Source organism: Electrona antarctica (genome assembly GCF_951216825.1).
Source record: "Electrona antarctica genome assembly, chromosome: 22".
In the NCBI taxonomy this organism is placed as follows: Eukaryota; Metazoa; Chordata; class Actinopteri; order Myctophiformes; family Myctophidae; genus Electrona; species Electrona antarctica.
This window is the reverse complement of record NC_136805.1, coordinates 4,043,696-4,061,195: the sequence shown is the minus strand read 5'-3', so window position 1 is coordinate 4,061,195 and position 17,500 is coordinate 4,043,696. Positions and strand designations below refer to the sequence as shown.

At 46.8% G+C, this 17,500-nt stretch overlaps 1 protein-coding gene across 2 annotated transcripts in view; it reads left to right on the top strand.

The window, feature by feature from the left end:
* rab40b (RAB40B, member RAS oncogene family) overlaps positions 1 to 17,500 on the top strand; it is a 50,561-nt gene that overhangs the window by 28,237 nt on the left and 4,824 nt on the right. For both annotated transcript variants that reach the window (XM_079492519.1, XM_079492520.1), the window contains exons 2-5: positions 3,396 to 3,456; positions 8,345 to 8,405; positions 11,805 to 11,882; positions 15,020 to 15,242. In XM_079492519.1, the coding sequence (XP_079348645.1) occupies positions 3,396 to 3,456; positions 8,345 to 8,405; positions 11,805 to 11,882; positions 15,020 to 15,242 (423 nt within the window). The remainder of the gene's footprint in view (positions 1 to 3,395; positions 3,457 to 8,344; positions 8,406 to 11,804; positions 11,883 to 15,019; positions 15,243 to 17,500) is intronic.

The window sequence follows — 17,500 nt, the reverse complement described above, 5'->3', positions numbered from 1 at the left end:
ACGGAGAAAGTGAAGGCGTTGGTGTACCTTTGCACACATACTTGTCACATGGGAGTGCCAGCTTATATCACAATCCATGTGCACTCCTAGATATTTATAGGAGGTGACCTGTTTGATGTCATGACCATGTATGGTGATCGTGGTGTGGTCACCTATAGACCTGGGATCCACTACAATCTCCTCAGTTTTCCTTACATTAACTTGTAAGTGATGTTCATCACACCAGGTTACAAACCTGTCCACTCCAGTTGTATGGCTACTGATGTTACCTTCACTTGTGAGTAAACTAAGTATAACAGTGTCGTCAGAGAACTTGACTACACACTGATTGGACTGTGAGCTGACACAGTCGTTTGTGTATAGGGTAAACAAAAGGGAGGAACTAACTGTCCCCTGGGGGGCCCCTGTACTGCTTACTGCTCTATCAGAGAGCGCCAAATTAAATCTCACCTGTTGTGGCCTGTTAGATAGAAAGGAGAAATACCATCTAATCAGAACTGGATTCACCTTCATCTCAGATAACTTACGAAGAAGAATGTCTGGATGGATTGTATTAAAGGCTGAGCTAAAATCAACAAAGAGAAGTCTTGCATATGTTTTTGCTCCCTCTAAGTGCTTCAATACACGGTGTGTTAGTGTGGAAATCGCATCACTAGTTCCCCGATTCCGTGCATAAGCAAATTGATGTGTGTGTGTGTGTGTGTGTGTGTGTGTGTGTGTGTGTGTGTGTGTGTGTGTGTGTGTGTGTGTGTGTGTGAGTGTGTGAGTGTGTGAGTGTGTGAGTGTGTGAGTGTGTGAGTGTGTGAGTGTGTGAGTGTGTGAGTGAGTGAGTGAGTGAGTGAGTGAGTGAGTGAGTGAGTGAGTGAGTGAGTGAGAGAGACGGGGCGACTGTGGCTCAGGAGGTAGAGCAGGTCGTCCAATGATCCATGGGTCGGCGGTTCGAATCCCGGCTCCTCCTGTCTACATGTCGAAGTGTCCTTGGGCAAGACACTGAACCCCAAATTGCTCCCGATGTGCTGGTTGGTGCCTTGCATGGCTTCCGCCGCAATCGGTGTATGAATGGGTGAATGTAATGCACAATCTATGTAAAGCGCCTTGGATAAAGGCGCTATATAAATTTACCGTTTGTGTGTTTTTGTGTGTGTGTGTGTGCTTACAGTAGTATGCATGCATAGTTGCATACTATGCACACACACACACACACACACACACACACACACACACACACACACACACACACACACACACACACACACACACACACACACACACACACACAGGTACAGTTAGCTTGCTCACCATCTCCCATCATCACGAGTGGCTGTGGCTCAGGAGGTAGAGCAGGTCGTCCAATGATCCCTGGGTCAGCGGTTCGAATCCCGGCTCCTCCTCCTCCTGTCCACATGTCGAAGTTCACCTCCCAATGTATGAATGAATGGACCGTTGTAGAAATGCAATCCATTATTATTACGGCCTAACAGCCAGTAATGAGTGCCACAGTTAATCGAACTAATGTCAGTGATTATAAGAAGCATAGCAATTTCTGTTATTGCTTGCAGCCCTGCTGTGTAGTTATTAGTCCCAAGCCAACCTGTTTAGACATCATTTTGCACAAAGATATCTGTTTTTATACATTTGTAATTTCTTTACTGTATTTAGAAATGACACATTTGACATATCAGAAAGGAAGAACAGGAAGTACAAAGATAAAGGGAAAGACAATTGAAGACAAAAACATTTTGTGACCAGAAATTACAATTATGGGCGGCGGCGGTGGCTCAAGGGGTAGAGTGGCACTCAGATCAGCCAACGCAGGGAAGCTGGAAGTACCCTCACTAAAAACGCCGGGACAACGCTCCACACGTCACAAACTCTTCTCCCTTCTGGCTCCAAAACGCCGGGCCAACGCTCCACACGTCACAAACTCTTCTCCCTTCTGGCTCCAAAACGCCGGGACAACGCTCCACACGTCCCAAACTCTTCTCCCTTCTGGCTCCAAAACGCCGGGCCAACGCTCCACACGTCACAAACTCTTCTCCCTTCTGGCTCCAAAACGCCGGGCCAACGCTCCACACGTCACAAACTCTTCTCCCTTCTGGCTCCAAAACGCCGGGACAACGCTCCACACGTCCCAAACTCTTCTCCCTTCTGGCTCCAAAACGCCGGGCCAACGCTCCACACGTCACAAACTCTTCTCCCTTCTGGCTCCAAAACGCCGGGACAACGCTCCACACGTCACAAACTCTTCTCCCTTCTGGCCCCAAAACTGTGGAATGCACTCCCCGTTGCAATCAGAACTGCAGCATCACTCCCAATCTTCCGCCGTAGTCTGAAGACCCACCTTTTCAGACTCCATCATGGCCCATAGCACTTATCCTACCCCCTTAGATAGCACTTTTTAGACTTAGATAGCATTTGAAACAGACTTATAGCATGTCATGTAGACAGCACAATAATTGCATTGTATGTAGTCATAGCACATCATAGTACATATGTATAGCATAGTATAGTATATATGTATAGTTAATATGTATAGTGTCATTATATAGATATGTTCTAGTTACGTTCTTAGCTTACGCATGTTTCTTGATAAATGCATTTTATATATGTGATGTATTCCCATACTTTTGTTCTTGCCTAATGTAAGTCGCTCTGGATTAAGAGCGTCTGCTAAATGCCTAAATTGTAAATTGTAAATTGTGGCCGGATGGTAACCGCAAGGTTGCCAGTTCGAACCCTGTGGGCTCCCCCAGAGTTAGTAGTGTCCTTGAGCAAGACTCCTGATGTGCTGGTTGGTGCCTTGCATGGTTTCCGCTGCGATCGGTGTATGAATGTGTGTGTGAATGTAATGCACAATCTATGTATAGCGCCTTGGATAAAGGCGCTATATAAATGCACCATTTAACCCATTTTGGGCGGGAACCCCTTTTGGTGTTAGCATTATGTTATGCTTTAGCTATTGAAAAATAGCAGATCTACAAGCTCATAGCGCGCCACCGAGTGGCGCGCTACGAGCTTGTAGGTCTGCTATTTTTGAAAAATCGAAGAACGACTGACATAGAAACATAGCTTTTTCAGAAAACTGTCAGGATGTAGAAGACATTTTTAGAATCTGATCTCAGGTCAAAATGGGTTAATTATGACAGCTACCTTTGGACTGCTTTCAGGAGGCGTACTAGTACTCACACACTCTGTGCAGCTTAAGAAGATTGCAGAATAGTTTGTCTGGCTTTGTGAGACTATGTAGGAACAATGGAGCTGAAGACATTGTAATTACATGGTTAAACGTGCTATCCTGTCAAGTACCCAACACACACACACACACACACACACACACACACACACACACCCAACACAGCCCTCCACTCAATGTATTTCTGCTCTTTCCATTTCAGGAATCGACTACAAGACCACCACCATACTGCTGGACGGACGCAGAATCAAACTGCAACTCTGGTAAGATGCACGCACGCACGCACGCACGCACGCACGCACGCACGCACGCACGCACGCACGCACGCACGCACGCACGCACGCACGCACGCACGCACGCACGCACGCACGCACGCACGCACGCACGCACGCACGCACGCACGCACGCACGCACGCACGCACGCACGCACGCACGCACGCACACACACACACACTACTTGATCATACTACAGTGTCACACAAAAGCCTCAACAGCTGCACATCTACAAAATGTGGTACGAAGCCCCAAACTAATTTCGTAGTTTGTTTTCCAGTTCAATTTAAAAATAATAATAATATTAATAATACTACATGATGACAGGCTGCATACGACTGACCTTATAGTACGCAGTGATGTAAGCGACACAGCTGCAGGTATAACCGTCAATCAACCAATCAATCAATCAATATGTCACGTTTTGTTGTCACAACACGAACGCAAACTAAAAGTGAGGTAAGTCTTATCTATGTATAGAAGCCTCTACCACTGCAATTCAAAGTGAGGTAAGTCTTATCTATGTATAGAAGCCTCTACCGCTGCAATTCAAATGAGTTAAAAGGAGAAGGAGAATCAAACAGCGGAGCATGAAAAGTCCTGAAAATAGCAGCAGCAGCAGCAGCATCATGTTAACATCAGTTACAGTCAGTGTCGTGCAGATTAAACCGTCTTGGACGGGAACCCCTTTTGGTGTTTCAAGCATTATGTTATACTTTAGCTATTGAAAAATAGCAGATCTACTAAGCTCGTAGCGCGGCACCGAGTGCCGCGCTACGAGCTTGTAGATCTGCTATTTGTCGAAAAAACGTGAAAATGTGACGCAAATCTTTGAATAATATATTCTTTCAGAGCGAACGTTTTTTAACTCAAATCTTTGGTTCTGGGGGCGTAGCGTCCCTGGAACAACATATCTTCCGATGGGGGTCGGCGGCCAAATACAGATAATTCTGGGGGTTCTTGGCATGAAAAAGGTTGAGCACCACTGACACAGAAACATGTGGTTTTCAGAAAACTGTCAGGATTTAGAAGACATTTTGTAGAATCAGTTCTCAGGTCTAAATGTGTTAAAAGAAGGCCTAGATCAAAATAGAAAGGCACTTTGAGCATGACGACGCACAGTCGATGAAAGGCACAGGAGACAGGCTGAGGTTCTGTTCAACAAGACACAGGAGACAGGCTGAGGTTCTGTTCAACAAGACACAGGAGACAGGCGGAGGTTCTGTTCAACAAGACACAGGAGACAGGCGGAGGTTCTGTTCAACAAGACACAGGAGACAGGCGGAGGTTCTGTTCAACAAGACACAGGAGACAGGCGGAGGTTCTGTTCAACAAGACACAGGAGACAGGCGGAGGTTCTGTTCAACAAGACACAGGAGACAGGCGGAGGTTCTGTTCAACAAGACACAGGAGACAGGCGGAGGTTCTGTTCAACATTCTCTGACAGTTGCAATAAAATAAAAAAACTATGTTTTTGGCTTTTTCTGCCTTTATCGATAGAATGAAAGTAGTCTGGCAGGAAATGGGGAGAGAGATGGGGGGGGGGGGGGGGGAGACACGCGGGAAAGGCCGTCGGGATCGGGAGTCGAACCTGCGGCACGCCGTCAGGCCGGCTCAGCAGCCTATAGTGCCCAGACGGTTGAGCTAACCTCAACCGTGTTGTGGCTCTTTGATTTTGTTCTGCTGCAGCTAATATGATTAATAACAACCATCATACTTTAGAAATTAGCCGACACATTGGCTAAGCTTTAAGGTCGTCTATTTTCGGTGCACGGTGCAGCACACAACCAAGTGTAAACCAGCCATTAGGTTTTTTTGGCAGTGGTGTAAACCCTCTAAGAATAGAACCCTCTATTCTTAGTCAAACAGACCTGAGTTAACAACTGTACTTGGACCATTTTCCCGCACCTTTGAGGAAAAGAACAAGAATACGACACTACAGTATATTATTTAAAAGCAGCTTGGCACATGCACTGAGCAGCATGCAGAACCCCTCCCCATGGGGGGGGGGGGCCTGCCTCTGCCTGTCAGCCTGCAGTATTTTTAGAAGCGAGGCTTATACGCTTTTAGCCAAGTCAGTGTTAAATTATTCATCACAAAACTTTGATGTCTAAGAGGATGAGATGCTTTAGCTCTCTTTAGCGTGCTGGAGGGGGTGGAGGGAGGGGGGGTCTGTAAACCCTCTATTCCAGTTAACAACTGTACGTGGACACCCGTCCCACTACCCTCTACACCACATTGCCTTATCAAAAATAACCTTACAATCAACCAGCTTAAAGCTGCTATAAGCACTAATATGTCCAAATTTGAATGAGCTTTTAATTTGTTTTGGTATTCAGACAGCCAGCAATGGATAGAACGCTCCCAAAAAACATTTAGTCTCTGTGACGCATCTAGGGGCCGCAATCTGCATTCAAAGATGTTCCTAGAAGCTTTTGTCATTGGTCGATTTGCCTGTTTACTTCCTGATTGGTTATCGGTCATTTCGACCAGGTTTCTTTTTTTTCTCCGACCAATGACAAAGCTTCTAGGAACATCTTTGAATGCAGAGTGCGGCCCCTAGATGTGTCACAGAGACTACATTTTTTGGGAGCGTTTTACTCATTGCTGGCTGTCTGAATACCAAAAAATAAATAAAAAATCACACCCGTGAAGTAAGTGGTGCAAGTCCGTGTGGGGGTCCCGGGGGGGGGGTTAGTGAACTGAGTGGTGCAACTCCCCTCTCTCTCTCCCTCTCATTAGCAGGCAACAGTGCAACACTATCTCTCTCTCTCTGTTTCTGGCACAACAGCGCCACTTTTGCCCCTACTGGTACTCTAAACAGACATACCCAGCCAGGCAGGCACCCACACACATAGTCACTTAAGGAAGTGGTTTGCACCACTTAAAAACAAAGTCATTAACATTTTGAGTGACATATTATTGCTTATAGCAGCTTTAATTGTTCAAGTGGAAGTTCAAGTGGAAGTGGTTGGTTAATAATGTCCTCTCTCTCTCTCCTGGCTTTCATGTTGTTGCTGTCGGACAGAAAGAAGCCTTGTATCTCCAACTTATCTGCTACTTTTTGTGTTTTTCTTTGCCCTACTTATAGTTAGTACGAGTGTTGCAGAAAAGTTGCAAATATAGCTGATCCACGACTACAAGCCTACAAACACACATTGAGCTTAATTAGCTCTGCAATTTTTTTTTTAATCTATTTTCTCCCCGCTTTTCTCCCCATTTAAATAATCATTAATTTCTCACACACATGTGTGTGTGTTTCCGCCCAACACAACACGCCCCGCTGACAGGCACTTTACCATGGCACCACTACCCGGAAATGTTTGGAAAGTGTAATGGGAATTTTAGAATGCCAACTACAGTCCAAATATATGCATTATTGTGTATTTATCTTCCTTCCATTAAGTCTCTTTGCTCACCAATGTGCTCAGTCTAATTCATGCAGCTGTCAATCTAACAGCTGACTTGACCCCTCCACGCTGTCAGCAAAGGTATACTTATTTGTGTGTCGGCCTTATGTTTAGCGCAGATCCGTATATGGACAGTTAGTATTTGCATCTCTGTTAAGACAAGACTATAAGGACTGTCTGAGGATAGGGTTGGGGAGGCTTGCGCCCGGAGGGGCTGCTGGAACAGGCACGGAGGCCTGTTCCTCACTCTCTGTATATTGTTTCTCTGCTGAATCTTCTTAATAAATTCTCAATACTTCACCCTGAAGAACTTTGTCATTCCTTCATCTTTGGACGATTATTTAATCGACAACAAAAGTGAAAGTGTTTAACCCATTTCGACCGGAGACCAGATTCTACAAATGTCTTCTAAATCCTGACAGTTTTCTGAAAAACCAATGTTTCTATATCTCAACCTTTTTCATGTCAAGGACCCCCAGAATTATCTGTATTTGGCTGCGGACCCCCATCTGAAAATATGTTGTTCTAGGGATCCCCTGGAAGCAAGGAAGATTTGAGTTAAAAACGTTCGTTCTGAAAGAATATATATTCAAAGATTTGCGCCACATTTTCAGGATTAAAAAAAAAATAGCAGACCTACAAGCTCGTAGCGCGGCACTCGGTGGCGCGCTATGAGCTTGTAGATCTGCTATTTTTCAATAGCTAAAGCATAACATAATGCTAAAAACACCAAAAGGGGTTCCCGCCCAAAATGGAAAATGGAACGCAGGTTATTTTGTTTACATTTCCTGAAAAGGAAAGAACAAGGTTTCCTGGACAGTGACGATGTGTGTACTGTACTGTACTGTACTGTACTGTACTGTACTGTACTGTACTGTACTGTACTGTACTGTACTGTACTGTACTGTACTGTACTGTACTGTACTGTACTGTACTGTACTGTACTGTACTGTGGCATGCTGGCATGACACGGCAGCAGTCGACAGGATTACAGATTACAGGATGTCTGTCTGTCTGTCTGTCTGTCTGTCTGTCTGTCTGTCTGTCTGTCTGTCTGTCTGTCTGTCTGTCTGTCTTGTACATCTGCTACTGCCCATCTAAACCACTGTTCTAAATCATTCTGAAAAAAACGTATGTTCTTAAATCTAAAATGACATCACAGATGCTTTCATGTTTTAACGGATTAAACTAACAGAGATATTATTATATTATATAAGAGCCAATTTCTGTTCCTCTTATGAAAAAAACTACAAACATGGAGTTGATGACCTACTGCAGATGTCCTCTCTCACAATCACATCAGCCTGAATCACACTCACACACACACACACACACACACACACACACACACACACACACACGCTAGTCACTCCACGCATGCACTCGCACATGCATTTTTCAAACGCGGGCTAATGCGTGTGACCTTTCAACCCTGTGACCCTTGACCCCTGACTGTGTGTCGTTTCAGGGACACGTCTGGCCAGGGTCGATTCTGCACCATCTTCAGGTCATATTCTAGAGGAGCGCAGGTACGTGTGTGTGTGTGTGTGTGTGTGTGTGTGTGTGCGTGCGTGCGTGTGCGCGTGTGTGCGTGCGTGTGTTGGACTGGAGGTTAATTCTGCTGGTGTGGTACCTTTTCCCTGTGTTGGATCTGCTTCTCTAGGTTGCTCATTTTTTGGTTTGGAAGAAGCAAGTGCATATTGATTAACTTATTTTAGCGAGGAATTGGTAGAGGCTAGAGCTGCACAAAAACGCGTCTACTCCATGATATACGCTCACTAGCTCACTAAAAACTTAGCAGGGAAACTAATCTGCCCCCAAAAAAACTGAGGACTGAGTCAAACAAACAATATGCCCTGTGTGGCCATGCTCGGGTGTGGCCCAGGTGGAACAGAAAGAACCACTGGCAAGGCACCCTGGGGAAGACCTACGCTGGCAAGGCACCCTGGGGAAGACCTCCACTGGCAAGGCACCCTGGGGAAGACCTCCACTGGCAAGGCACCCTGGGGAAGACCTACGCTGTAAAGAACCACTGGCAAGGCACCCTGGGGAAGACCTCCACTGGCAAGGCACCCTGGGGAAGACCTCCACTGGCAAGGCACCCTGGGGAAGACCTCCACTGGCAAGGCACCCTGGGGAAGACCTACGCTGTAAAGAACCACTGCAAGGCACCCTGGGGAAGACCTCCACTGGCAAGGCACCCTGGGGAAGACCTCCACTGGCAAGGCACCCTGGGGAAGACCTCCACTGGCAAGGCACCCTGGGGAAGACCTACGCTGTAAAGAACCACTGGCAAGGCACCCTGGGGAAGACCTACGCTGTAAAGAACCACTGGCAAGGCACCCTGGGGAAGACCTACGCTGTAAAGAACCACTGGCAAGGCACCCTGGGGAAGACCTACGCTGTAAAGAACCACTGGCAAGGCACCCTGGGGAAGACCTACGCTGTAAAGGACTACGCTGTAAAGAACCACTGGCAAGGCACCCTGGGGAAGACCTACGCTGTAAAGGCTATCATTTGTTTGGGCGGAAGTTGCGGGATTTTAGCAGAAGTATCGCCCAAGGAAATTACGTTGATGCTTTACAAATTAGTTTACATTCTACGCAAATGAAACAAGTGTTGTGATTGGTCGGGAAAATATCGTATCCGGGAGAAATACAGCTGACGGATGTTCCGGAGGATACATCCGCCGATAGCTTCTCTGCCTTACGTTGTGACCAGGCTTTTCTAATGGCAAGGTGGCTCTTTTATAGTGATTGGAGCCACTGGCCAGCTGCCTCCAATCCTTGATTGCCACCATTCTTCAACCAGGTCCCATGAAAGACAGATTACGGCTGTGGCTCAGGAGGTAGAGCAGGTCGTCCAATGATCCCTGGGTCTGGGCGGCTGTGGCTCAGGAGGTAGAGCAGGTCGTCCAATGATCCCTGGGTCTGGGCGGCTGTGGCTCAGGAGGTAGAGCAGGTCGTCCAATGATCCCTGGGTCTGGGCGGCTGTGGCTCAGGAGGTAGAGCAGGTCGTCCAATGATCCCTGGGTCGGCGGTTCGAATCCCGGCTCCTCCTGTCCACATGTCGAGGTGTCCTTGGGCAAGACACTGAACCCTACATTGCCTCCAATGAGTCGGCCGGTGTAAGCTCGCCACCATTGGTGTGAGGACGCTGGTGTCGACTGTTCGCCGCTTCACCTCTCAATGTATGAATGAATGAACCATTGTAAAGCGCTTTGAGCACTTGGAAAAGCGCTATAAAAATGCAATTCATTATTATTAGTAAAGCACAAACATAAACCCTGACATAGGCCCTGGGGCCGTCCCAGTGGAGAGAAGCAGATACAGATAGGGTGGGGTGTGGGGTGTATAGGACATATCAACACGGGCGGGACAGCATTAGGACCCCATATAGGCTGAGAGCCGCTCGGCAGCAGGGCGGCCGTTTCCTCTGGCCGCTCATAAACACACATGGAATCAAATCAAAACAAGGCTGCCCTGTTCCAGACACAAGAATGATACACAGTTTGAGGCACATGTTTTCTTAACCTCTAGACTTTGTTGACCTGCAGGGGGTCCCCCAGGGATCTGTACCAGGGTCCCCTCCTTTTCCCCTCTACAGTAGGGGTCTTCAACTTAAAACACATTTTGTGCCCAAGACGTCTGTGGACGTCTTTGGTATTACCGCACGTGCAGAGCCCAAGACGTCTGTGGACGTCTTTGAAAAAAAAAAAATATATATATATATATATATATTTTTATTATTATTTTTTTAATCAAAATAAATCAAAAAAATCAAAACAATGATTTTTTTTTAAATACGTGGTGCCAAAGTTAGTGTTTTCGCCATTGAGAATGCATTTGGCGTTTAAATTAAATAACTCAGAAACTATAAAACAGTTTAAAGTAATAAGTTCCAGCATGTGTCTCCACAGTCAGCTGAATTATAAAAAATGTGAATGGATTTTCTAGGTGAAAGTGATTTTTTGGCAGTTTTGCGTGGGCAAAAGGCCAAGGACCACTTAGAGAGAGAGAGAGAGAGAGAGAGAGAGAGAGACCTTTAAAAGCACCTTTATTAAAACTCTGCAGTACATACAAAAATGTCACTTCAAAAATGCAGTTAGCTCATATGAAAAGACTAAATATAAATAACATCTCTTTTTCTTTTTTTCAAAAGGAAAGGCACAATTCCCCGTCCTGTACCACACATAGCACGTCTCTCTGTGCCCAAAAAAGGCTAAAAGCCTCCAAGTTGTCCACTAGTTAAGTGGTAGGCAAACTCCACCCTAAGGCGTGCTGCCACCAGTCCTTCAAGCACCTGTACTGGGTCTGTGTTCCCAGTCCCCTCTGAGAGAGAGAGAGAGAGAGAGAGAGAGAGAGAGACGTTTAGATTTAGTTGTGACAGACCGTTGTGAGCTTGTAGATCTGCTATTTTCGGTTTGGATTTGGAGACCCCCCCCCCCCCCCTGTAGTACCTCTGATATATTCTTGGCATACTTTGTGTTAAAGAGCTGGAGAGACAGGGAGACCTCTGTTACTGAACACACATTCTGTAGCAATGATTACTATCAGAATGTAGTGATTTAACATTTTAACAAAAATCCTTCTGTTATAACCCAAAAAATATCACTTACAAGTTTTCCTAAAAAGTGATGTATTCTTATCCTTGTGGCTCCAACGACTGAGCACAAGTTGAAAAAGATGCTGTTACCATAGCAACAATATGACCATACCAACACACAGCCAACGTGTGTGTGTGTGTGTGTGTGTGTGTGTGTGTGTGTGTGTGTGTGTGTGTGTGTGTGTGTGTGTGTGTGTGTGTGTGTGTGTGCGTGTGCGTGTGTGTTCGTGTTCTTAGGTATTGTCCTCCAAAGTCCAAATAAATTAACTAATCCTGTCCTCTTTTCCTGTCTGTCTCTCTCTCTCTCTCTCTCTCTCTCTCAGGGTGTGATTTTAGTCTATGACATCACCAATCGCTGGTCCTTTGATGGCATCGACCGATGGATCAAAGAGATCGATGAAGTGAGTGTCTGTCTGTCTGTCTACCAATCAGCTTGAGGGGAGGACCACCAGTGCTGAGTGGGAAGTCAGTCAGACTGGCGGTTGTCCAGCGGTATCCGTCTGCGTCCCTGTTATGCCCATATATGGAGTCTATATATATATATCTACAAATGCATGGAATGTGTAGTGAAGGTCACTCTCTGTGACCTTGACCTTTGGCCACCACATTCTAATCAAATCTGTCTTGGATGTCTGTGCAAAATAATAATAAAATAAAATCCCTCTAGGCTATCCTGGGATATTACGTTCCCGTGCGTGATGCATACGGCATGTCGCTCCCGGTTCGCACTCTATCCCTTTCACATCAAGGCCCGTTGATTTAGTCTGCATTTGAGCCACGGAACCACCATGTGATGACATTTAGCCTCTCAGACCCATTTGAGTCACGGACCACCATTTGATGACATTTAGCCTCTCAGACCCATTTGAGTCACGGACCACCATGTGATGACATTTAGCCTCTCAGACCCATTTGAGCCACGGAACCACCATGTGATGACATTTAGCCTCTCACACCCATTTGAGCCACGGAACCACCATGTGATGACATTTAGCCTCTCAGACCCATTTGAGCCACGGACCACCATGTGATGACATTTAGCCTCTCAGACCCATTTGAGTCACGGACCACCATGTGATGACATTTAGCCTCTCAGACCCATTTGAGTCACGGACCACCATGTGATGACATTTAGCCTCTCAGACCCATTTGAGTCACGGACCACCATGTGATGACATTTAGCCTCTCAGACCCATTTGAGCCACGGAACCACCATGTGATGACATTTAGCCTCTCAGACCCATTTGAGTCACGGACCACCATGTGATGACATTTAGCCTCTCAGACCCATTTGAGTCACGGACCACCATGTGATGACATTTAGCCTCTCAGACCCATTTGGGCCACGGAACCACCATGTGATGACATTTAGCCTCTCAGACCCATTTGAGCCACGGAACCACCATGTGATGACATTTAGCCTCTCACACCCATTTGAGCCACGGAACCACCATGTGATGACATTTAGCCTCTCAGACCCATTTGAGCCACGGACCACCATGTGATGACATTTAGCCTCTCAGACCCATTTGAGCCACGGACCACCATGTGATGACATTTAGCCTCTCAGACCCATTTGAGCCACGGACCACCATGTGATGACATTTAGCCTCTCAGACCCATTTGAGCCACGGAACCACCATGTGATGACATTTAGCCTCTCACACCCATTTGAGCCACGACCACCATTTGATGACATTTAGCCTATCAGACCCATTTGGGCCACGGAACCACCATGTGATGACATTTAGCCTCTCAGACCCATTTGAGCCACGGAACCACCATGTGATGACATTTAGCCTCTCACACCCATTTGAGCCACGGAACCACCATGTGATGACATTTAGCCTCTCAGACCCATTTGAGCCACGGACCACCATGTGATGACATTTAGCCTCTCAGACCCATTTGAGCCACGGAACCACCATGTGATGACATTTAGCCTCTCACACCCATTTGAGCCACGGAACCACCATGTGATGACATTTAGCCTCTCAGACCCATTTGAGCCACGGACCACCATGTGATGACATTTAGCCTCTCAGACCCATTTGAGCCACGGAACCACCATGTGATGACATTTAGCCTCTCACACCCATTTGGGCCACGGACCACCATGTGATGACATTTAGCCTCTCAGACCCATTTGAGCCACGGAACCACCATGTGATGACATTTAGCCTCTCACACCCATTTGAGCCACGGAACCACCATGTGATGACATTTAGCCTCTCAGACCCATCTGAGCCACGGACCACCATGTGATGACATTTAGCCTCTCAGACCCATTTGAGCCACGGAACCACCATGTGATGACATTTAGCCTCTCAGACCCATTTGAGTCACGGACCACCATGTGATGACATTTAGCCTCTCAGACCCATTTGAGCCACGGACCACCATGTGATGACATTTAGCCTCTCAGACCCATTTGAGCCACGGACCACCATGTGATGACATTTAGCCTCTCAGACCCATTTGAGCCACGGACCACCATGTGATGACATTTAGCCTCTCAGACCCATTTGAGCCACGGAACCACCATGTGATGACATTTAGCCTCTCAGACCCATTTGAGTCACGGAACCACCATGTGATGACATTTAGCCTCTCAGACCCATTTGAGCCACGGACCACCATGTGATGACATTTATCCTCAGACCCATTTGAGTCACGGAACCACCATGTGATGACATTTAGCCTCTCAGACCCATTTGAGTCACGGACCACCATGTGATGACATTTAGCCTCTCAGACCCATTTGAGTCACGGAACCACCATGTGATGACATTTAGCCTCTCAGACCCATTTGAGTCACGGACCACCATGTGATGACATTTAGCCTCTCAGACCCATTTGAGCCACGGACCACCATGTGATGACATTTAGCCTCTCAGACCCATTTGAGCCACGGACCACCATTTGATGACATTTAGCCTCAGACCCATTTGAGCCACGGACCACCATGTGATGACATTTAGCCTCAGACCCATTTGAGCCACGGAACCACCATGTGATGACATTTAGCCTCAGACCCATTTGAGCCACGGACCACCATGTGATGACATTTAGCCTCTCAGACCCATTTGGGCCACGGACCACAATGTGATGACATTTAGCCTCTCAGACCCATTTGAGCCACGGAACCACCATGTGATGACATTTAGCCTCTTTCACACCCAAAACTAAAGTATGTTCTGTTTTCGTTGGATAAGATTTTAGAATTCTACAGTTCCATGCTTTTAGCAAAGGTTGATCAAAATTTGAATTCTTTACATCCGCTAATTGTGTCGAATTCTTGTAAATGAAGTAATGCAGATGTTTACCAAAATCTAACGCTTGAGAGCATTTTTTATGCATTTAAACATTTTACGCTCTCAAGAGTTAAAGATCTATAAGGGTCCATTTAGTTACCAGCTGGGGTCATTTAGCTGGGGACCACCTGGAACCCCCTCAAGGACCACTGGTTGAAAAAAACACTGCTTTATAACTCTCTATATGCTTCTAACTCCTCCCCTTTGCTGTCCGTATTACCCAGCATGCACCGGGCGTACCCAAGATCCTGGTGGGCAACCGGCTGCACCTGGCGTACAAGCGTCAGGTGACCACGGAGCAGGCGCAGCTCTACGCCGAGCGTCTGGGCGTCACCTTCTTCGAGGTGAGCCCGCTGTGCAACTTCAACGTCACCGAGTCCTTCACGGAGCTGGCCCGCGTCGTCCTCATGAGGCACGGAATGGAGCGCCTCTGGAAGCCCAACAAAGGTACCGCACACACACACACACACACACACACACACACACACACACACACACACACACACACACACACACACACACACACACACACACACACACACACACACACAGTCCTTCACGGAGCTGGCCCGCGTCGTCCTCATGAGGCACGGAATGGAGCGCCTCTGGAAGCCCAACAAAGGTACCGCACGCACACACGCACGCACACACACACACACACACACACGCACGCACGCACGCACGCACGCACGCACGCACGCACGCACACACACACATTTATAATATTTGTACATTTAAAAACTGTGTACATTTGTGACTATTCTAGCTGATCTTGAGGCCTACAAAAACGGGTACTAGACAGTCAATAGTCGACTAGTTGCTTAATGCCCTAGTTCTGAAGCAATTACTTTTCAGTGGAACTGGTTCAATATTAGGGGGGCAACATGTCATTGGTCCGACCTCCCGTAATAGGCCAGTCAATCTAAAATAATCCCAAAACTAATCCCAAAACACTCCTTGAGTGTTTTTTGTGCAAAACGAATGCTTGGAATGGCTTCAGAATCATGAAAACACTTGGATACATTACATGCTTGTTAAAGCATAATTAAAATTTGATTTATTTTCTTTTTTTAATGTTTTTTTTGTGGCTTTCGCCTTTATTTTTTATTTTTTATGGAGGGACAGACGGTAGGAAATGGGGAGAGATGGGGGGTGACATGCAGTAAAGGCCGTTGGGATCGGGAGTCGAACCCGTGGCACACTGCCAGACTGGATTACCAGCCAAGGTGCCTGGACCGCTGAGCCACGGCCCAGGCCTGGACCGCTGAGCCACGGCCCAGGCCTGGACCGCTGAGCCACGGCCCAGGCCTGGACCGCTGAGCCACGGCCCAGGCCTGGACCGCTGAGCCACGGCCCAGGCCTGGACCGCTGAGCCACGGCCCAGGCCTGGACCGCTGAGCCACGGCCCAGGCCATACTGTAGGTTTTTAATGGTACTCCAACTTTCAACCCCTGAATTTACCATGATCCAAAATCACTATCCCAAACCCTAGCCTAGCCCTAACCTCCCAGGGAGCCACGGGTGGTTTTTAACCCGCAGCACGGGTGAGTCTTAACCGGCCACGAAGGTCTGACTAACGGGATGTCTGACTTATAGGCAGTCCCTGGAAAGGTAAACTGAACTGATTCAACCCCAGTATAAAAGTGGCCTGGGGGGGGGGGGGGGGGGGGGGGGAGAGAGAGGGGAGAGAGAGAGGGAGAGAGAGAGAGAGACTAATGGGGGCCTTTTTTGCACTTCAACAATGTTTCCAACTCAATACGCCAATAAAACGCCAAATGAATGAAGTGGTTTTCAGTGATCCTGCCTCTCCAAACTAAACTTCCTCAGGAGGAGCTACAGGGAGCCTTAATTGAATGACTGGTCATGTCATTCAAACTCAAGTTTAAGTTGCCTTGCGATCACACACGCACACACACACACACACACACACACACACACACACTACAACAACAACCGGTGGCAAGTTGGCAACACTGTACCGCTTTCACAAGACAGCTCAAATTTGACATTTCAACTTCAGTCGAGTTCTAACTTGCTCTGGCACAGTCAGCTACTGTAAAATTATTATTTCTTAAATAGACGACCTACAAGCTCACAACGCGTGGGATTATGACGTGCTGTGAGCTTGTAGATCGGTGGCCCTGCAACCTGACTGCTATATTATTATTATTATTGCCAGAATGGGCTTTATATGCATACACACCATTTTGGGAAGAACCTCTTCCCTACTTCCTTCACAGACCTAACCCATGATACTAATGAATGTTCTGTTCCTTCACAGACCTAACCCATGATACTAATGAATGTTCTGTTCCTTCACAGACCTAACCCATGATACTAATGAATGTTCTGTTCCTTCACAGACCTTACCCATGATACTAATGAATGTTCTGTTCCTTCACAGACCTTACCCATGATACTAATGAATGTTCTGTTCCTTCACAGACCTTACCAATGATACTAATGAATGTTCTGTTCCTTCACAGACCTTACCAATGATACTAATGAATGTTCTGTTCCTTCACAGACCTAACCCATGATACTAATGAATGTTCTGTTCCATTCTGGTCCAACAGAGTCAGGGTTAATGATACTAATGAATGTTCTGTTCCATTCTGGTCCAACAGAGTCAGGGTTAATGATACTAATGAATGTTCTGTTCCATTCTGGTCCAACAGAGTCAGGGTTAATGATACTAATGAATG